The 22,055-nt window shown below is 45.2% G+C and overlaps 1 protein-coding gene across 16 annotated transcripts in view; it reads left to right on the top strand.

The window, feature by feature from the left end:
* The window catches only part of FOXP1 (forkhead box P1), a 305,369-nt gene extending 283,937 nt beyond the window's left edge, over nt 1-21,432 (top strand). For 6 of the 16 annotated variants that reach the window (XM_014532393.1, XM_014532391.1, XM_014532394.1 and 3 more), the window contains 7 exons: nt 1,293-1,494; nt 1,598-1,677; nt 2,280-2,381; nt 6,473-6,642; nt 7,749-7,818; nt 11,614-11,780; nt 17,003-21,432. In XM_014532393.1, coding sequence (XP_014387879.1) covers nt 1,293-1,494; nt 1,598-1,677; nt 2,280-2,381; nt 6,473-6,642; nt 7,749-7,818; nt 11,614-11,780; nt 17,003-17,147 — 936 coding nt within the window. In that variant the 3' untranslated portion in view covers nt 17,148-21,432. The other 10 variants (XM_005885061.2, XM_005885060.2, XM_014532392.1 and 7 more) reach the window with 9 other exon arrangements.
* Nucleotides 21,433-22,055: the final 623 nt, after the last annotated feature.

The following is a 22,055-nucleotide window of genomic DNA, read 5'->3' as shown; positions in this document are numbered from 1 at the left end:
CGTTTGGCTGAGTCAGTACTTGCAGGAAAGGGGATGGAAAAGCAGCACAGCTGAAAGCTTGCAGCCAGCATTCAGTTCCCAACACCACGTTCACGTTTCCGTTAGTATCTTCCCAAGGCGACTTGCTCTTTCTTTTCTTCAGACTTATTTTCTTTTTATGGAATTACTCTAAACATATTAGACAGAAGTTTCTCGTGGCCTTTTTCATTGCTAGAATGTGAGCAAGGTTGAGTCGTCTCAGTGAATTGAAACTCCTCTTTTCATAAGTTCTTTGGTTAGGACCTCAGAGGAATCTCATCTTGAATACCTTCCACAAGCAGTGCCGTGCGCTAGGACTGCTGTGATGGTGAAGCAGGCTCATTTTGTCATGTGATTCGAAATAATGGTTTGAGAAAACGTTACCAAGTAAGCCTGCTCGGCTGAAGTTTCTTGGGTGTGGGCCAACTGTATGTGTCTGACTAGCAGTTCTGTGTAAACTGTAATAAATACGTTGAAAATGATCAAGTTCTTCAGCACAGCCAGATTTAATATTTCTGTAAGAATTTTTGGAAAAGGAGGTTAAGCCTGTTTGTCCGGTATTCATAAGAGAAGTACTTCAAGGTGAAAGTGATAGAGACAAAGAAAGAATCAAACAGTTCTATTGATTTCCTCTAGATTGCTTCACATAAGTAGTATTCACTGTCTTACTTGATGCAGGAGGTTGCTCCAGTACGATATTAGTGAACGTTGGACACTTGCAGGGGAAAAGGAGAAATCTTACAGTTCCGTCTCAGAGGCATATTCTTACTAAAGGAATGCATCCCAGCCTGTATGTGAGAGAGGAGTGGAGATGACACACAAGGCCTTCGAAGGCCGTCCGTGCCGGCTGCCAGAACGCCACCCCGCGGCGCAGGGCTGTGCCTCCGCCCACAGAGGTGCCTGCGTGTTCCCACCCCAGATCTCCATCCCGAAGCGCAGCAGCCTGTCCCTGGGCCGTGCAGCATGGCAGCCCGGGTTATACCTGGCTATTTATAGTCAAACTCGTGAAAGTTAAAGTTTTTATTAAAAAGTGAGTAGAGGCAGTTCCTCACTGTGCCGCACACCGCACAGTCCTGGTGAGGAGCTCGGGGGCCCCCAGCGCATCCCAGCCAACTCCTAGGTGACCTGTTTCCATGGAAATCACCGCACGCTGCAGTTGATCAGAAACACCTACTGAGAGAAATAGACGAGCCAGGCACCCGTGGTCCTGCTGCCTGATGCGGCCCGGCGGCCCGGGTTCCTGAAGGGCGTTCAGAGTTGTCTTTTCCTCACAGCTGAACCTGGTGTCCAGTGTCACGCTCTCCAAGTCCGCGCCAGAGGCCTCTCCGCAGAGCTTACCTCATACTCCAACCACCCCGACCGCCCCCCTCACGCCCGCCACCCAAGGCCCCTCCGTCATCACCACCACCAGCATGCACACGGTGGGGCCCATCCGCAGGCGGTACTCGGACAAATACAACGTGCCCATTTCTTCAGGTAGAGACTCCATTGTTGCCTCGTGCAGAATTGCAATATGCTATTCTTGTAGACCAGCTTCTTTTTTAAAAGAGACAATTAACAGGACAATGTTCTTATTTAGCAGATATTGCGCAGAACCAAGAATTTTATAAGAATGCAGAAGTTAGACCACCATTCACATATGCATCTTTAATTAGGCAGGTAAGTAAATAACACAGTATATGAAATTATATCAAAAGGTGTATGTGTCCATGGAGGTATCATACTGATGAAGTAGATTTAAAACCGCTTAGTATGCAGGCATGCTAAAACCTGGTCTATAAGGTTTTTTAAAACTGCAATATATAACATAATTGCTTTTGATTGAGTATTACAATACGATGTGATTATTAGGAAATTCATTTCACACAACAGTGAAAATGAGCCTGTTTAAAGATGGCAAGTCAATTATCACAAGCCACAGTAATCTCTGATCCCAGAATTAATCTGAGCTCTAAATAATTACTGAGCTTTAATCAGCTAGTGAAATGTTTTGCATTTCTCTTTGATTCTGCTTTATGAATGACTAATAAATTAATATTTCTGTAGAGAAACAGAAATAAAAACTCAAAACAATTACATAATTTCATTTTGAATTTTGCTATTGAACTGTTAAATACAACCATTAATCTTAGATCATTTTAAAAACCTTTCTTAGGATTTAGCTCTGAATCATGGTTATTTTATATTTTCAAGAAACTGTATAATGACGATTCTGCTGATTTGGTCATAAATTATCTTTCTCTGTTATTTTGGCTTCCCAGGCCATTCTCGAGTCTCCGGAAAAGCAGCTGACACTAAACGAGATCTATAACTGGTTCACACGAATGTTTGCTTACTTCCGCCGCAACGCGGCCACGTGGAAGGTAAGCCTTCTCGCAGGCCTGTTTAGTCTTGCTTCTTGCCATTTATAGAAGAGTTTGTTGTTGAAAAAATGCAGTTGTTGTAAGTTACATTTACATTGTTTGGGTCCACTGAGAGAATCTAATTTGATTGAGGAAATAGTTCCGTTGTGGTTGAAATCCTGGGATGGAAGACTCCCATCACAGTGCATCCGAGGGTCGGATGGACCAGCCAATGAGAGCATCTCCCTCTGGTTGGAATATGTAGGGAGAAGGAGCAGGGGACACTGTTGCCCACATTCTGAGGTTGTCCTATTACCTATACAAACTTCATGCCTTTAGGTCTTTAGGCACCACCAGTATTTACAGAGTTGCATAGATGACTTTTTTTTAATGCCATTACGGATCTGGAGAAATGACCAGACAAACTTGACATAACGTTCATTGGTTGGATAACATCTTAACCCAGCTACTGGAGGAAGTTTGCAATCCAAGTACTAGCACTATACGTGGGAGCTATTGCAGGAGAACACAATATATTCTTTATTAAATTTTTTTGTTTTTTAAGTCAAGAGACTGTCCATTAGAGATTCATAGATACTCTGGAAAAGCAAAATAACTTCTGAATTATGTAACTTCACCATAACCCCATTTGCTTTAAAACAGGTCTAATTCCATAGGTCCATGTGGATACCCCTAAACAAAGCATGAAGTCATATGACATACCTCATTTTCAGTTCAGCAGTTGGTTCATAGATGCCATTAGTATTTATTAAGTTGTGTTAGATTAAGCCCTCACAAAATTTTAGACTTCCCACTTTCAATTTCTTGGTCTCTAATATTTTTGCTATAGAAAAAGACACATATAACATGATATTTGTGGGTTGTTGTTTTGTTAGTGTTTGGGGGTTTCTTTGTTTTTTTGGCATTTGTACTACCTATAGTTCTTATAATCCCTAAATATCAAAACATTTAGGTATATTTAAAATGGAAATATTATAGGATATTTTACATGTCATTGTTTAAAATATGATAGAGATTTATTATGGGGAGAAAGGAAAACTTGCTTTGCTTGAAATAAATGTCTTCCTTGCTACTTTCTTAATTTTATGAGAGAAAAACACAAGCAAAAACAGAAATCATATTACCTCCGTTACAATCTTGATAAATTAGCATTATAAAAGAAAATATTTGTAACCATAGAATTAATTCTTCAAGTTTACAGAGCCCTGGATATCTAGTGTGGCCCAAGTCATCTTTATTATTTCCATTAAGACTCATGGGTGCTGAAGGGAACCTGTGTTCAAAATTCTGCCCTCTCCCTCCGCCTGTCTTGGGAGGTAAAATACAAAGGATGTTTAGCTATGAATGCTTTTCTAAATTTAGGAAGTGTAGCCTGAAGCAGACATTTTCTTCAAATTACCTTTGATAAATAGCAAATAATCACATTTAAAAATAAGTATCAGTTGTGAATATGATATTTAAGCTCAGATCTTTAGAGTTAACTTTTTCATTTTTGCAAACTATAGGAAAAAGTGATGTTTATATAAATATTCCTAGTACTTAATGACCCATCAATACGTATAATTTTCTCTCCGTGTCCTTATTTGTATTATGGTCTTAGACAAAAGATGAAATGCCCAGAGAAAGTGACCAGCGAAAAGAGCTGACTCAGCTTTTGGGGAAACTTGATTTTTTTTTGTTGCTTTTGCTTAGATGTGCAACATCATTAAAAACAAAACTTAACTTTTGACTTTACATCTTTGCTGACCTGGCTCTGTGGTTGCACTGACCTGAAGCAGTCCTTTCTGCAGACATGGCTTTTTAGACCTGCTCAATTCCAGCCACACAAATGACTGGGGTGAGGAGAGATGTTGACTCTTTCCCACTTAGGTCTCCTATGTGTGTCCAGGCTCTGTCTGGGTTGTTTTTTAAGGAAATGTGGGTTTATTTATTTATTTCAACTTCCTCAGTGTTGTTCTAGGTGATAACAGTAGATGCTTAGCATCCTTGAAAAATATGTTTATTTAGAGACCAGACTACAATTTATATGCAAAAAAGTTGTCTTACCAAGTACAGTTATAACATGTCAAACATTTTTCAGAGGTTTTTGTTTTGTTATGTGTTTTTTTTTGTTTGTTTTGTTTTTGATGCAAGACTCTCAGACCTCTCCCTGAACCAGGGTTCCTTTTGCAATCAGCTGGGTGCGTGCACCTGCCCCCATTACACTGACATTCTCCAAGGCTCCTTGAGAATTTGTCCTGTGGACGCTCCTTGTGAGCAAGTTCATCAGGCCGTGTAATAAAACTAGCCTCATTATCTTCTAAACATTCCATATCAGAAAAGAAAAAATCCATCATTATCTCATTTGACTCCTCAGAGTCACCAGTGGTGATTATTAAGATTTATCATTTGCAGGATACTTTAGAGAGGGACGTTGCAGGTAGTAGAAGCGGAGGGGCACAGTGTCTGAGCCGCAGCCGTGGTATTGGAGTTAAGGGCTGTGGGCAGTGTTCATGAGGCCTGATGCCCACCAGCTTCTCACGCCCGTGTGTCACCTATATATTCCCTATAAGAAGAAGGTTTTGAGTAAATGACATGGTCTCTTCGTAATGTCCTCATGTCTAATTCTGTGTCTAGATCAGTAAGTGCAACAGGAGGACTAGAGAAATGAGGCCACATGATCGCTGCACTGAAAGGCTGTGGGTTTCCCTGACATTCAAGGGAGAGCTGTTGAGAGCTCTCCGCCCCTCACTGGGACCCTCCTCTCTGATAGAGTTCTATAGGTGTCAAGGCTCTCGCTGAGGGACGGGCAGCAGTGACTGGTTTTAGCCGTAAGAAAGAAACGTGTCTGTAGAAACGTCAGTGTTGGAATATCATCATTTTCCCATTGAGAATGATTCTACTCATGTTCCTTTGGCATCTTCTCAGTTAATTAAGGTACTTGCCCATAGTAAGGGCCAACTTCTGTGTAGATTCCGGAAGGTAAGGCATACCTTGATGATGGATGCTGATCCTTCGGGGGTTCTTTCACCCCCGACCCCCGCTCCAGTCAGCCCCAGGAGGGACACTCTCAATGGTGAAATCCAATTTAGACTTCTTCTTAATTAATCTGAGAAAACCCATAGACGATTTTAAAGACAAAACTTTAACAAACAAAAAGAACAAGAACAAAATGTATTGAATAATAATAATTGCGTCTTCATCTTTCCTGGTTTAAAAAATAGAAACAAGCTGCCCTTTTATGGGAGGTCAGTGAGTTTAAAGGGACAGTTGTATGCTGCTCATACTTCCTTATTTTGAAGTCACATGAACAATATTTTCAGATTTTTACTGTGAAATCTATTTTGGGCTTATATGCATATTAAATTTTTTTTTCTTCTGGATCACTATGATCCGAGACTAGACTAAAATGCCAAAGTACAATTAATTTATGGTTTTTGTTTTTTATCTTTGCTTTTGGAAAAGGCACTCTTGACCACAAGAAGGTTGTCCACGGGGGTGGTAACTATAGCTCTTGGGGATGGTTTTACAGATGTGGACTGTTAGGCTGAATTTACTGCTGTTTTTGGAGTCTTTTCTCATAGAAAATGTAAATGTTCTCTCTTTTATACTTGCTGCAGAATGCAGTGCGTCATAATCTTAGTCTCCACAAGTGTTTTGTGCGAGTAGAGAACGTTAAAGGGGCGGTATGGACAGTGGATGAAGTAGAGTTCCAAAAACGAAGGCCACAAAAGATCAGTGGGTACGTCCACCACGTTTGAACTTCTCAGCCCAGCTTGGATTGTGCTAACAAGTGTAACGTAGAGGCTTTGGCTGCTAGATGGTGTTAGACCCAAGAACTGGTTTCACGTTGTCTCAGTTAAGGGAAGCAAAAAAGCATTCCATCCCTCCTGTCGTATACCCACCAGTCCCCGCCCTGCTTGCCAGTCTTTGTTGCATCACATGCTAGTAGCTTTTAGGTGGCAATGCATATTAACCCTCACAAACCATTTGCTTATGCTTATTGCATTTTATTTTCTTTTTCCTGTTCCCTGTATTGGATGTCTGTTCTGCCCCCAACCCCGTCTCCTTTTGTTGCCCCTTCATCTCCTTTGCTGCTGCTCCTCCCCCAGGGTGCCATTCGCACCAACCTCTCACTGCATAAGTGCTTTATCAGAGTAGAGGATGAGTGTGGGTCCTTTTGGACAGTTGATGATGAAGAGTTTAAACGTGGCCGCCATATTCAACGAGGCCGTCCTCGCAAATACTGCCCCGATGAAAACTTTGACGAGCTTGTCGCACAGTAAGAGCCTTTAACTTGCTTTTGTTTTTTGTTTTCTGCTGTTGCTTTGGCTTTGCATGGTGGACTCATCCCATGTAGTTTCGCATCTCACCGGGTGGCAGTGCCACAGCTTGCTCCAGGAGCTGAACCGTGTGACCTGCACGTTCTCTCGGTTCTCCTTGGAACACCAGTGCCTTGAGCAATGCTTTTTTGATGTCTTTAATGCAGATACTGGTCACCTTTTGATTCGGCAGCTAACAGGGGCCCTGTCACTAAATACTTCTGTGTGACTCTAATCCCCCCAAGTAAAAAGGAAGCTTTATTTATAGTTAAACTTGTACTTGGGTAAATTTCTTCCTGTTTTTGCTTACTCAGAATAATAATATAATGTAGGGAGTGTTTGATTAAAGTGCTCCAAGCTTAGGAGAGAAATGGATGTCAGTGTGTATCCTTCCTCTACTGGCCCGATAAGTGGAGGTACTTCTGACCGGAGCCACTCCTTCCCCGCAGCATCTCCTCTGTGATCATTTAATATTTTTACTCTACCAGGTTAGAGATTTCCTTAGGACAGTTTCTTGTCTTCAGTTACTGGACCAGCATTAAATAGCCTCCTGCCTCCCAGACCTGGCTGTGTAAGAGCACCCTCAGCCTGCGGGCAGTGGCCCTCCCCAGACACAGCCTTCCCGGCTCCTCCAGGAACCGGCCTCGGAGGCTGCCCAGGAGCCTCGGGCCCTTCCCCACGTCGCTCCGCAGCTCAGGTCCTGGAGAGACGCAGCCAGGAGTCGAGTCCGGCCCATAGCCGAGGCCCAGGGCTCTGCTCTCTGTCGGAGTGGCCGCTTTACAAACTGACGGAGGCCAGTATTTTGTGGCACAAAAATTCATCAATGGAGGGAGTGCCCATTACTTACGCTGCAGTTTTACGCCCAGTTTCCTTGAAAAGCAAAAGCTGTATTCCCAGAGGAGTTCACAGACCAACCCTATACAGCCAGGAGATACGGAGCAAGGCCCCTCTGGTTTGATAGCGGGGGATGTTTCTGATTTGGAAGGATGCCAGAAAGCTTGAACAAAACGTAGCTAGGAACTCGGGGGTGATTGCATTTAACTTGAGTTTTCTTTCTCTTGTGCAGTAACCCTTCCCTCATTAAAAACATGCAGAGCAGCCACGCCTACTGCACGCCTCTCAACGCGGCTTTGCAGGTAAGATCGATGGCCGTCCGGAGCGTGCGCAGGGGCAGTGCCTCCCCGCTCATCTCACAATATATTAGCCTCCCTCTAATTAGATATTAAATTTTAATTCCGTTAAACTTTTTTCTTAAGTGCACAAAGCATCGTCCTCCCTGGAGGCAAACACATCGGCTGCTTCAGCGTTAGCAGGATGCTTAGCATTTTGAATATTGTGGCAAAAAAATTAAAAGTTCACTTATTAATATTTATCAGCGGTATCATAATTTCCATCCTCTTATTTCAGAATTTCACTTGAGGCAAAAATACCACAAGTGTAATTACTGCAGCACAGCTATTAATGTGCTGGCGATAGGCCGCCGTCACGTGCCTCCTATTGTTCCGGCTCCACAGAGAAAGCAGGGCTTTTCATTTCTCCTTTTCAAGTCTGTTTCAGCATCTTCCCTCTGCTGTGGGCGGGGGCGCGGGGGTCCGGTGTGGGTCGCCGAGTGATAGGAAGTTGTGGTGTGTAAGTGATGGGGGTGCTGCAGAAACCCCGCGTCCGGCAGATTGCCGGGCCGCCGCGGCACAGGGTGCCTTTCCTCTGGCAGATGCGGCCCTGAGCGCTGTGCTGGGGTGAGGCCGGCTGAGCAGGAGGGAGATCACCAGCCACCAGCGAACAGGAGTTCCCGGGGCAGCGCTCACACCTTGCGCACCTCTGCGTCCGTGCTCCTCAATTCCCAGGCAGTAGTCATTCTGTAAGCCAAGGAGGACTGCAGGGCCCCTCAGGCACTTGCCTGGGAGGGACCCAAGCCCCTCAGCAGTTCCCAGGTCGGCTGTCCCTGTGGCCAGGGGTCCTGATTGAACTTGACCCACCTAGATGGTTCTGGAACACAGACCCAGGGAGCCTTGATAGCTTTTACATGACATACTCTATAGCTGGAGCTGCAGACCACGGAAGACCTTTTCAGCATAGGTTCTGGATGGGGCTATATCATCCTAAAATGGGCTCTTTGCTGTTACAATGTCTTGTGCCCCTCCAAAGGCCTTCGCACATAAACAGATATTCATACTTCATGTGAAGGCGGCACAAATTCAGAAGCAAAAGTTTTTAAAAAGTTCCTTACGGGATGATAACGAACCTGTGGCAGGTTGAGACACTTGGCACTGTGGGAAAGGGCTGGGTTACAGAGGAGACGATGATGGGAACCTGGCTGCACGGCTCGTTAACCTGTGTTTATTGAGCACCTACTCTGCATCCCGCACAGTGACTCCCCAGGTCACCTGGCAGCGGCTCGGGCTCCCAGAATGGATGACACGCCTTTTACACCGTTTCCGTGCGGAGGCAAATTCACTGAACTTAGCTTTTCAGTAATTATATTTATTTATTCTTAGCCTGAACCAAATCCACCAGGAGGAACTACTCTCTGCATTTCTTTTAATTACTTGTAGTTTACACAGTAACTTTAGAAAAGCAAATGAAAGCACGCTTAGATGCCGCCACTGTAAATACCACTCATTAGCGACTTATTTTCCCTGGAGTCTTGTGAACTGTGAATTTAAAGACTGCTCTGCTCTATCTGGAAAAGTATTAAGATTACAAGCACATTTTACATTCATGAGGCGGAAAGGGAAAAAAAGCAGCGAACCTCCGTCCTCTGGGCTCCCTAACTGTGACTGATTCAGTCAGCGTGCTCGGTGGCTCCAGAGCCACACACGCCTCTCTCCAGACACGTGTTTTCCGCACCCTCTGCCCCTCCTGTTCTCTCCGAGGCCCCCAGTGCTGCTGCCATTCCCAGGACCCTGACCCCACGAGGAAGTGATGGGTCATGGGTGCCCTCTCCTTGCTCTGTGTGGACCATGGTCAGTAGCTGGTGTCATAGGAAACTCTGCTGTGCCGATTCAATACAGATCCCCCAGCAGGCCTGCCTTCCCATTATCGCCCGTGTCCATTTCCAAGACAAGTAGAAATCATAGCGGGCAGCATCTGACAAAGATCACTATGTGACATGCGTGCTGTACGGTATATAAAATAGGACAGCAGGATCCACTACAGAAATATAACATTGGACTTGGGACAGATTGCATTATGCTTTGAAAAAGGGAAGTAACTAAGGGTAACCGTAAAGCTCCATATTTATAGACGCCTTTCCCCGAGGATCCCAGGGCGCTCACACCCCAGGAGCGATGGCTCTTCGGGCTTCAGCAGGATGCCTGAAGCACCGTCGTGTTGTTGGCAGAGGTGCCACTTTGGTATGAAACCACATACTGTGCACAGGACCATTCATGTAATTAAGTCCATCGTACAAATTGTCATCCAGCTGTTGCTGAGGTGACATCAGCTACAGGAGGAACCACTTGTTTAGGCATAAGCAGTTTCTAACCTTGTTGTGTGGGGAGCACAGCTCGGCCCCACAGCAGTGCAGGCCTGGGGTGTGTGTCGGGATGGAGCAGGCTAACCCACTTCTGGGGGGGGGGGGGGGGGGGGGGTTGCTTTGATCATTCACTCAACAAAGAATGTTCCAGCAGCTCTGCTGTGCAGCAGGCACCAGGTCCCTGTGCAGCCAGCAGGTCGTTCTGTAAGGGGACAAGCTGGTTCTCTTCACTTACATCTTCCTTGTTTGAGCGTCAGTGTAAGTGCTTGCCTTCTGGATGCCTTTCGCCACCGTGACTGTCGGGCCTCAGCCCCTGTGTTGTGATCCAGTCCTAGTCGGAATGGCCGCAGCTAGGACACGTTGAGAGCCAAGGAGAAAGGACCCCAAGTTGATTGCCCTGTCAACTGGGTGACTAACTCATCCCCAAGAGCACATTCTCATAAACATTTCTATTTTATTTGTCAGCTTTTGACTCGAGAAGCTGCTAAAATACAAGCTAGAGATGGCCCCACTTTGACCATGTTGCAACTGTCTAATGAAATGACCCAGTGAGAGCCGATCCGGGGGTATTTCCAGGGAAAAGAGACTCAGATGATAGTCCCAGCAGAGCTTTCAAGTGAACAGTGTTCCACAATAAGTTCAGGACTGTTTTTTCATTTCCATACTTTTTTGCTGACACTCATTTGGACTGACTTTGTCACCTTCAATATAGATCTTCTTAAGTTCCCAAAAGAAATACAATTTAGAGCTTCCTTTTGGCAGAGATTTATCTATCTGTCTGTCTGTCTGTCTGTCTATCTCTCTATCTATCTGTTTATTTTTAGTCCTAACATTCTAGGTGATTGGTTGGTCTGGGAGTGAAAGATTTGTGGGTGTTACCTTCAACCAGTTTCTCAAACTACACTAAACAAATTAAAAAAACCATTAAAACAGAAATGATGGGGGAAGATAAAAATTGATTCCAATTCTATAATCTCTTCCTCCTCTATAGGATCTATGAAGTAATGTTTATGGAAGTTCTCATAAGTTTGAGCTGTGCAGCCAGAATAATGTGATCAAATCTCTAATATCCAATACTGGAGTCATCAAAGTGGATAAAGAAATGAAAATTCCATTACATTTCCCTGTGATCTGGAAATATTCAGTTGCTCTTGAAAAAAAGCATCAGACACAAACCTCATATTAGATGGCCTTGTCTGGACCATGTGACTCTGCTCAGCAGGGCTGATGGAGTCTCCCCTCCCTGCGGGCGTCTGATCCCCCAGGGAGCGCTTTGAAACTAAGCTAGGGACGTGTGTCGCAAGTCTTACTTTTAAAGCAAAATGCTTGTCACTAGAAACGTGAATTTGCCAACCACACTACAAGGAGCTTAAGCTGAAGATGATTGCCTACACCCTTCATGAGTAGGCCCCTTCTCTGCATCCTGCATCCTAATTGTTCTCTCGGTTGATGACAGGCTTCCATGGCTGAGAATAGTATACCTCTGTACACTACCGCTTCCATGGGGAACCCCACTCTGGGCGGCCTGGCCAGCGCCATGCGGGAAGAGCTGAACGGGGCGGTGGAGCACGCCAACAGCACCGAGAGCGACAGCAGCCCCGGCAGGTCCCCCGTGCAGGCCGTGTGAGTATTGTCCCCAGAGACCTCTGCGCCAGACTCCCGCCTCCCTGTCCTACGTGCACACAAGCCTTTCTGTGGCCACTTTTTACACCTTTTCTATAATTTTTTATTTCCCAGAACCCAGTGCTTCTGGAAACGTTTAGCTTGCTTAGCAGCATTTTCTAACTTCCCCATGAAAAGGGCCAGCTTCATGCAGCACTACAGGTGTGCACAGCAATAGAGTGGGTGTCAGGTTGCTTTTCCGCCCTCTGCCTGGCATCCCGGGCCATTATTTCCACCCTCTGCCTCCCACCCTACTTTGTCCCCTGAAGTCAGTGTGCAGCAGTTTGGTGTGTGCAGGTCTCGGGGACGCTGCACCTGCCAGGGAGAAAGGGATGCTGTCTGCCTGCTTGTGGGATGAACTTCACCGTGAACACAGTGCCGGAGCGCTATTCCCAGGCAGCAGTGATGGCACAAATGAAAGGCAGCATGATTGATAGGTTGCGGTTAAAATCAGAAGGAAAATTAATAGGAGCGTTCTAGCAGCAGACGGCAGTATAATGAGCACACACGTGACTGAGTGAAGTGAGGGCAGTGGCTGTCCATGCTGAATGTGAATGGCCCAGGAGCAGGCAGACCTGGCAAAGGCTTGGGCCCCGGCGGGGGGCCAAGGGAGGGAACAGGTGGACCTGACAGTGCCCTCTTTCTGGGGAAAAGGTCAAAAAGAAGAGAAACCACACTCCCCCAAATGACTGGGTGGGGTGGGGGGTCATAGAATGAGTCTGCCTTTTAGCAAGTGGCTGCAAAACGACGCCCACCTTACAGAATAAACTAGCTCAGTGTGTGCCTACTGTCAGCTCCTAGAAGACGCTGCTTGACTACACAGACTTTCTGAATTACTGATTAACATCTTCTTTGAAGATTATTTGAGCAATAGGAATGGAATATATGACCTGTAGCAATTAGCAACAGAATGAATTGGCATCTAATGACAGAAAAAATGCTGTCTGCCAGGGTAGGTGTTGGGTTAGTGGGGGGATCTGCAATTTGATTATTTAGCATTTGGTTTAAGCCCAACGTGATCTGAAAAGGATTTTTAATGCTGGAAATGACTTTTAGTTTATAGGAATAGTCGCTTAGCCTTTTCTCACCATTATTCTGAGAGATGTTCCCATAGATCATGCTTTCTAACGCAGCCTGGGGTTTCTATTGTATCACATGTTTTCATCTTTAAATCGTTGTCATTACAGGAGTATTTATTCAGATATTAAGGAAGTTCAGAGCAAATATAAACTGCTATATAAGCTACTTCAAGAAATACTCATTAGAGCAAAAATATCTGAAGTTATTGAATGAAAGGATACTATGTCTCATAATGCTATGGATTCCAAGGTTTAGTTGATGTATATTTCTATTATTTAGTTTGAAGGATCGCTTAAAAAGGGAAAAAAAAGAAATTTGGATAAAAACCTCAGGCAACATTTTAGAGTAATGTGACTTTTGCTGTACAAGATAAAGTCACTATAGAGTTAATTTGTTTAACAACTTTGAATTAACCCCAGTATTACCAGAAACCATGTTTTACAGCAGTCAGCATAATTTTTAACAAAATGAAGGTTTCAACTGCTTTAAAAAAAAAAAAGAAACCCTACATAAAGACATTAAAATGCATATGATTTTTTGCTCAAATCTCACAGGTTCACACTGTTTGCTAAATATAATCATATGTCAATAGCATATTCCCTGTGCCTGCTATCAGTGTCATAGACTGTTACTCTTTTTGACCCCATATTTCCATTAAGCAGGTTCTGTAATGGCATAGTTTCCATTCTTGTCCAATGTGCATTACCCTGCTATGATGCAAATTGTTTCTTAACTGTTCCAGTCTATTGGAATAAATCAAGCTGTAAACTTTACAGCAAGGCTTAAAGGACCTTGTTAGTGCCGTGGCCCAGCTAACGTCTGGTGTTGAAACAGAACTCGGCATTCTTACTGTTTCTGTGACACTCAAATACCATTACATTTTGTTTCTCTTTTGAAACCCTAGAAAGTAGACACATAATTATGGCTTTGGGGCATTATACTTTTATCCTGATAGGAGCTAAAGGAGTTACAAAGCAAAATACTGCAAGCTCTGCACACACCCTGGGATCATGATGCCGTTAAACACCAGCCAGCTTCAGTTAAAAGCGCTGTTCCCAGAGTGGCTAAACAAAGGAATTACTCGGACGTGAGAGCGGAAATGTGTGGTTTTAGTCATTCGCTGGTAGCCCTTTGGGAAGTAGGAGTTGGAGAGAAAGTGGGGCGGGTGTGTGGGGCTGGTCTGTAAGAGAAGAGGCGAGGCCTGCAGCTCCTGTTTCTGGAGACACGTGGGTGAGTGAAGCATGTGTCTCACCCGAAGTGCATCCCGCACGGAAGGCCAGGCTCGTCCACGGTCTGAGCGCCGCGTGCCTGTGCTGCTGCGCCTGCACTCGGCATCGGCGGGGCCCGGAAGCTGACGTCACTCTGGTGTGTGGTCTGGTTGTCACACAGCAAGTCTCATCAGTTCACACTGGTTGGGGACCGGCCTGCACTCGGCACTGGGATTGAGCCAGTAGGCATGCATGATAGGGTCATAACCTGTGTCTTTGGGATGCTAATAATCTTACTGAGATTTGGCTGCAAATTTAGGGGAGTGGGGAATACTCCCTAATGTGAACTGTGTTGGCAGGCTTATGATTTTTATTTATTTCATTTTGCCCAGCAAAATATTTGTCAGTCTAAAACTATAAAGCAAGAACTTCCTGCTGACGGTTGGATTTCTTCTAGGTCCTCCCACCCCCTCCAGTCCATAGTCTTGTATCATCTCAACATCATCAAATTCAGATTTGTAAACCTGAAAAGCTTTAATAAATATGACAAAAAAAATTTTAAAGTAATATTGGTGCTGATGAGGTTGAGTCTAAATTGATATAGTCCCTTTGGAAATGATTATAACAACAAATCATAAGAACCATAATGATGTTTTGGCCTTTGCTCTAATAGTTTCATTCTTAGAAAATTATCCTAAAGAGGTAAATCAACAGAGGGAGAAAGATTCATGGATAGAAGTCGCCACTGTGTTCTACAAAGAGCAGGAGGGGAACAGTCACAAACAGAGGAGTGAGGCTCCAGGTCCCGTGTGAATGGCGTCTCACAGAGCCATGAAGAGTGTCACTGTAGAGCCAACAACACAGACGATGGTCTTCCCGCTTTATTCACAGGATATGGAAATATGACCCCAAATGGAGAGGATAGGCAAAAACCAAACACCTCCCCTAATTAGGAGTACGGGTGCCTTTTTTTTTTTTAAAGGAATCTAATCAGTACACCTAATCCTTCCCAGAAGAGTGCAGGGGATCCTGCCAGGGCCAACGGTCCAGGCATGCCCCGCATGGTGTGCAGTGGACAGGAAGGATGCCATGCTCAGGACTGCTTCCAGCCTGAAATTCGTACTAAGTTTTGAACCACAGTTTCACTTTACAGAGGGCTCTGCAAGTTATGTAGCCAGTCCAGGTCTCACTGTAGAAGCACAGACAATAGGACCATCGGAAAACTGAAAGTAGATGGACCACAACTAGTGAAGCATGTTATTACACAGCTTAGCTACATTTTATTTTGCAAGTAGTTTTTAAGAATACGGCACGATTTAGGAAAGCGCTTCATCCTGCCCCCTGCCCCCTCCGCTCTTGGTTGGGAATGTGGGTTTTCTGAAGGTTCGCAGGGTCAGGGGCAGCACACAGCACTCCTGTTTGTTGTAAGTGGCTCAGGTGGCCTTCCGGTTTGGGCACAGCATCAATTACCCAGGAAGCCAGCCGCCAGTCCACAGGAACACCTCTTATCACTAATAATAACTGATAATATCAGTTACAACATCCTCCCTTCGGTGGCTGTCCCAGGAAGGGCCTTTAACTCAGCAGAATGGTTCTTTTACATATCAAAGCCCTGTAACACAAAGTAATTTGTATTTGCAAAGGCCTGGTTGTAAATATGATTTACGAACATTTCGCAGTTTTTATCAGAGTGATGTCCTGCCATCCCTGTGGGCCCCTCCAGCTGAGCCGGCTCAGTCCCTAATGAGGCGGTGGCGGCCTCCTCCAGGCCCTTGCGCTGCCCCAGTGGCCTCCTGTGGGGCCTTGTTTACAGCTGACAGCCTCACTATTCTGATCGGGCTCTGCTTTCTTATCATCTTGTTGTGTTGAGGGAGCATTTTCCTCTTCGTTTGTGTTTCCTGGCAGGGCTTTTCTTGCCTTATTGACAGTTTGTAAAAATATGCATTAATTTGGAGTTTCAAGCATGTATCATGGTGTCTCTTTGCTGTGTTTGCTTGAAGTTGATTAATGATAGGACTTCACTTGGGTCGTTCTCGGGAGAGTTCTCTCGCGGGGTCCGCATGCTAACGAGCAAAGCAGCACAGCCTCCGCTCTCGCGGCCGCCAGCCGCCGCTGCCCCACAGATTCCTAGTTCCCGTGGTGACGTGATTTGTAGTCATCACCCAGGACGCCACAAGGGCGCCAGTTTCCTGTGATCAGTGTGGTCCTCCGACCAGCAGCATCACCAGGGAGCGTATGCACATGCAGTCTCAGGCCCCCCAGACCCGCTGAGTCACAGCTGCTTCCTCATAAACCCTCAGGGAATGGGGTGCCCAGGCCGGAGGCCCCTGGGAGGATGGCCGCTCAGCCCAGAGACCGCCACGCTCCAGCCACCAGGGCGGGAGCACCTCCTGTGGCCAGGATGCTGCTCTGTGCTGTCCCGTCCGGTGGCCTTGCCTACACCTGGCCTAGAGCATTTGAAATGTGGCCAGTGCAGTGGAAACACTGAATTTTTTTTTTCATTCTATTTTTATTTTTTTTTAAATATATTTTATTGATTTTTTACAGAGAGGTAGGGAGAGGGATAGAGAGCCAGAAACATCGATGAGAGAGAAACATCGATCAGCTGCCTCCTACACACCGCCTACTGGGGATGTGCCTGCAACCAAGGTACATGCCCTTGACCGGAATTGAACCCGGGACCCTTGAGTCCGCAGGCTGACACTCTATCCACTGAGCCAAACCGGTTAGGGCAAGACACTGAATTTTAAATTGCATTAATTTTTGTTTAAATAGCCATCGTGGCTAGCGTCGCTGTGTTGGACAGTGTGGTCCTAGGTGCGCTTTTGTGTTGCGTGAAACGGCTAAATTGCACTGGGCGGGCAGTTCTCTCAGTGACCCTTTCCTTGCTTCCAGGCATCCTGTGCACGTCAAGGAGGAGCCCCTGGACCCAGAGGAAGCCGAAGGGCCTCTGTCCTTAGTGACCACAGCCAACCACAGTCCAGATTTTGACCAGGACAGAGATTACGAAGATGAAGCAGTAAATGAGGACATGGAATGAACGTCTGGGTAGGCCGACCCCAAAAATGAAGATTGGAAAAAAACAAAACATGTCAAAAATGAGCAGTGACATTGTTCTCCATTTGCTGTACAGTCTGGAGGAGTCACACTGCATTTTGACAAAACTCTGAAAGGTGTAACTCAGTGCCATCCAGAACCCCATTTGGGAGTATTTTTGATTTTTCTACTTTTTGTTGAAAAAAGGAATTTGTACTCTGTGCATTGGATGGACTTGTTTGGTACTTGGGATTTTCCTCTCTTAACAGTCAACATCTGTTGTAAATTTGCTAAACTGATTCGCTTTTAGCAGCAGACTTTGAACTGCAGTCCTGCCGACGTTGGACCCTGAGGACACCCAACTGAGCATGTGCACCGACGCTGCAGCCACGCCTCTCCCAGAGCGCCGGTCCGTGGGCGGCCTGCTTGCACAGTACTGCATGTTGATTATCACTGCCTTTACTCCAGCGCGGGGTTTTGTTTGTTTGGGTTTTTTTGCTTCCAGTTGGGATGGGGAAGGCCTTTGTGTGTTTTTTGGGGGGAGGGGGTTAAAAATAATTATCCCAAACTTTTTAATGTATTGCTTTTTCTTCTTATTGCTTCTCCTCTACCATTTTAAGTTCTGACCTCAGGCCTCCTCTGGGCCCGCGGCCTCCTGGAGGCTTCACGTTCTCTGTACCTTGTGATGAATGTTATAGGTGTTTTTATTACACAACGCTGAATGTCATTTCTTGTTGGTAGTTTTCTGTCACTCATTCCATTTTTCTTCAGACATCACCATGTTTTCTCTAAAGTCAGAAAACATTCCGTTTTGGTCTTTTTCAAAAAGGTCCCAAATGCTGCACTCTACACATGCAGGTCCTTGCGCAGAGGGGGCCTGCAGAGAGAGAATGGATGACAGAAAAGCGTGGGCTCGGGGGCAATGCAGGGTCCGCCACCAGCGTGCAGGAGCGGGAAGGGCTGGCTCAGACCCGCCGCGTTGATTTTGCAGCTGCCTTCGTCCTCGGGGAACGCCACAGCGTCCAGCAGCACCAGGAAACGGAGCACCCACACACCTCGTCATCTGGAGACTGACGTCTGGCTGCTGGAGGCTCACCTGTGTGGAGCCCGGGACCAGCCGTGCTAAGCCGGTGCGGTCGCTTTGTTTGCAAAGTGGCCAGAAAGCTGCTTCCCGAGCAGCTCTGCTGGAGGTGGTGGTGGTGGTGGATTTAAACATCAGTGCAGACCTGCTTGGTGGCATCAATCTGTGTGAATGCAAATTAGATTTCAGATGGAACTTGCGGGAGTTAATGGAGACCGAGTTCAGCAGACGCTAAAGTGTTCATTTCACATGTGCAGATTTGCTGCTGCAGCTCAGTGTGTATGCCATGTGATCACACCAACCCAGTGTCAAAACTAACTGTAGGAGACACGGAGCGAGGGGCGCGTCCGGCCGGGCCTCTGGGGAAGGAGCGTGCGGGATGTGAGGGTCACGCCAGTGCCGCCCGGCCTGGAACGCTGCGCGCTTGCAGCCTGCGCCCTCCGCCCCAGTTGCTCCTGGAGGACCGTAGCTCTTGTTTTTAGTTTGAGAGCCCTTTGGAGCTTAATTTATATTCTTTGTACCTTTTTTTCTAAAATTACCAAAGATATTACACAAAGGTAAATTATGTTCTCTGTTTTATGCTTTATCTGATGAAGCCAAATATCCTCTTATTGTTGATCAAAGGAGGCGAGAGAATTTAGAGGCGACTGATGAGATGTAGGCTGTTGCTGCGCTGAGGAAGAGCTGCTCCTTCGTGAATTTAGAAGGCCACGAGGATGATGGAACCAAAGTTGTTACTTTGTTTAGTTGTTGGTTTTTTTCTCTGCTGTATCTCTACAAAGACCAAAATTCATTCCTGTAAAGAGAGATTATGGGGCTACTGAGATAAAAATAGGACACAGTATTAAAGCAGTAAACAAAGGAAGGGAGTCCCATCTCAAAAACACACGCCTGTGCCCCTGAGAACCAGGGTGTCCGGCGGATGAGACAGTTACCACAAACTCAGAGAGGATAGACGAGCTCCGCAGTGGAGCTGCGCCGTCCGATGTTAGCCCGAGAACACACTTTCTGGAGGAGATTGGATGCCACGCTGGTTTAAGGACTGTGCTGTGATCACTGTGGTAATCTTGGTTTCTCTTGGCATATATCCTCTTTCCTTATTTTGTTTAAAGATTTTTTTTCTGATTAGACTTTCGCCAGCATTTTTCATTTTTCAAAAAAGTAACACTCCTGTCCACTCGTAAGCTTGGTACAAAAACTCCTGTGGCGGTTGACTTGGAAGCGTCTCGGCTTTCTGTACCGGCGCAGCCTGTGGCCACACGAGACCGTCAGCCTTCCCGGCCACGCAGCTCGGGGTGCAGGCAGCAGCCAGCGGGGCCGGGGAGGGGGCCCTGTGCTTCTCAGCGGAGTGGTTGCTGGTTAGTTTGGTATTCAAAAGAGGATACAAATCTGGTAGATTAGTTCATTCTCAGCATGTGTAGCTAGACATGAGTAAAGATAACAGCATGAGAAACTGTTAGTACGCATACCTCAGTTCAAACCTTAGGGAATGATTAAAATTTTAAAAAAAGTCACTCAGTTGCACTTAGTCGTATGTCTTGCATGCTTAGTCTAAAGACTGTAGCAAAAGGTAAAAAGGAAAAATTAGACTTTACATATCGTTGCAGGTATCATAGCCTTGCAGGAGAACCAACTGAAAAAAAATTCTCAGGCTTTACAGCAAGCAAACTTCGCTCTGATTTTTACACTTCTGATTCTGTACCCCGGGGGCTGTCCCGGTCGCTTCCCTGGGGATGGTTTATTATGTTGTACATATATCCCAACGTGTCTGTGTGAATCTTCGTCTTTTTGGGGGAGGGAGGAGGGCGGTTCTTTTTTTAGATATTGTTCCTAAAAAGGAATAAATGCATACACCTGTTTGTCAAAACACTTTTGCTTTTTGTGCAACTGCTTTATATTCATGATACTTAAAAAAAGCTTTGGGGAAAAAAAACTACTGTATGTAATGGAATTGCAGAATATGCTGCACATGTATTTTATTTAGTTATCCTTGCTTTAAGAATATTGGATGACATTTCCTGACACGTGGGAGAGAGAAATTCCCTAACCTTTTTTTCTTTTGCTTTTAAATTGTAACATAGTTAACAGACTTTTTTTCCCCCTCTTCTCATTGATTGGAGCATTTTGTACAGGTTTTTTTGTGTGTGTGTGCGTGCGCGTGGGCATGTGTGTTAATCTGTTTTTTTGATACATTCCTATCCATTGTGTCTATTCTACACTGCCTTCCTGGTGATCTTAAACAAGTTCATACATTTGAAAAGAGAAAAAAAATGTTTTAAACAATGTTTTCTCCTGCTGCAGTAAATATTTTGCATGATGAAATTGCAGGGTCACACTTTCAAAGTTTATCAGTGAAGTGGTGATTAATGGCGAGGAGTGTCAAAGCTATTGAACGTTTTGTATTAAAAAAAAAAAAACTTTACAAGGTGCCAAAATGTAAACACAATTTGTTACATATTTTTTTTCCAAGGAAAAGCATACTTTTGGGACATAGTCCCTCGTATCAGGCAAATGCACTGTCAGGAATGCCGACCCATTTCTCCGGTCCCTAAAGCCTGTGCTGCCAGCCGAGTTCCGCTGCGGGACCGAGGGCCGCCAGCCGGCCCCACGGACAGGACCGCTCTGACACCGCCACATCCCATCACCCCATAACCAATATCCTGGATTCTTAACCCCCAAAACGATGTAAATCACTAGCTTTTTTATCGTGAAAAAAAAAAGAAGTTAAATATTTCCTCTCCTTTCCACATTCCAGCTGAGCTCCATTTCCAAGGGTGCAGAGAACATGCGTTGTAAGGGTTTGAAGAGTTGCTACCTTTTGGTTAATGGTACACCCTGTTGACACTTTGGATGTGTTTGCGAGTTGGTTTTGCTTTTTTATCCTGAGAATGAGACTTGTAATCTAAAGGCATCCGTGGGCCCAGTGCAGTTCACGCGGTCTCCCCCCCAGACGCCAGGCGAAGGCGGCACAGCGGGACCGTGCTCGCCCCGCTTCGAGGGTGGGCGCTGCCAGTAACAGGAATCTTTCTGTTTTGTTTTGTTTTGATAAGACATAAAAGAAACTCATTCCTTGACATCAACTGTAATTCCATCATTCCGTGTCTGTGGATGCAGACAATAAAAAAATGTGTAGTCAGTACTGATTGCTGACACGATAGCATTCTCAAATGCAATAAAATGCTGGTTGTTCACACTGGTGGGAAACGTCGCCACAGCCTCAGTTTCTTTCCCCTCTCACCTCTCACTGGCTGGTCCTGTCTGTTGGGCATGTGCCCTGGGTTTCGTCAGCTGCTTCCAACACGGAATTAAAATCATTGGGAACGGAGAGCTTTCAGCATCATGGAGGCCTGAAGCTCTCGTCCTCGGGGCTTCAAGTACAGCCTCCACTTAGAGAATTGGGAAAACAGGAACGAGGCAGCTACCTTTTCTCTCAAGGAAGCACACCCTTATTTTTCTTCATCAAATTTTATAGAGAAAAACAAAATGTTTAATAACTAGCATTAAGAGCAAACTGAAATTTCAGAGGAAAGCAATATCATGAATAATTCATTAGAATTTCACATCTGCAAGATTAGTCATCCAAATAAAATGCTAATGTCAAAAACATGCACCGTCTATAATATTCTCATCAAGAAATCTTTTTGCATATAATGATAAATGCTTAGAACAAATGATTTTATAAAAATATTCTATAAAAAATATGTTAGATTAGTGCACTCAGTGAAGGAAACAGTAGAGCACCAGTAACTAAATATTCCAGAAAAACCATCTTGATCTTGAGGTTTTTAAAAAACTGCATATCTTTAATAAAATTTCTTTTTATTGTTATAT

This window comes from Myotis brandtii, unplaced genomic scaffold (assembly GCF_000412655.1).
Source record: "Myotis brandtii unplaced genomic scaffold, ASM41265v1 scaffold89, whole genome shotgun sequence".
Taxonomy (NCBI): Eukaryota; Metazoa; Chordata; class Mammalia; order Chiroptera; family Vespertilionidae; genus Myotis; species Myotis brandtii.
The sequence above is the reverse complement of the archived record's forward strand: the minus strand, read 5'-3'. Positions and strand labels throughout refer to the sequence as shown.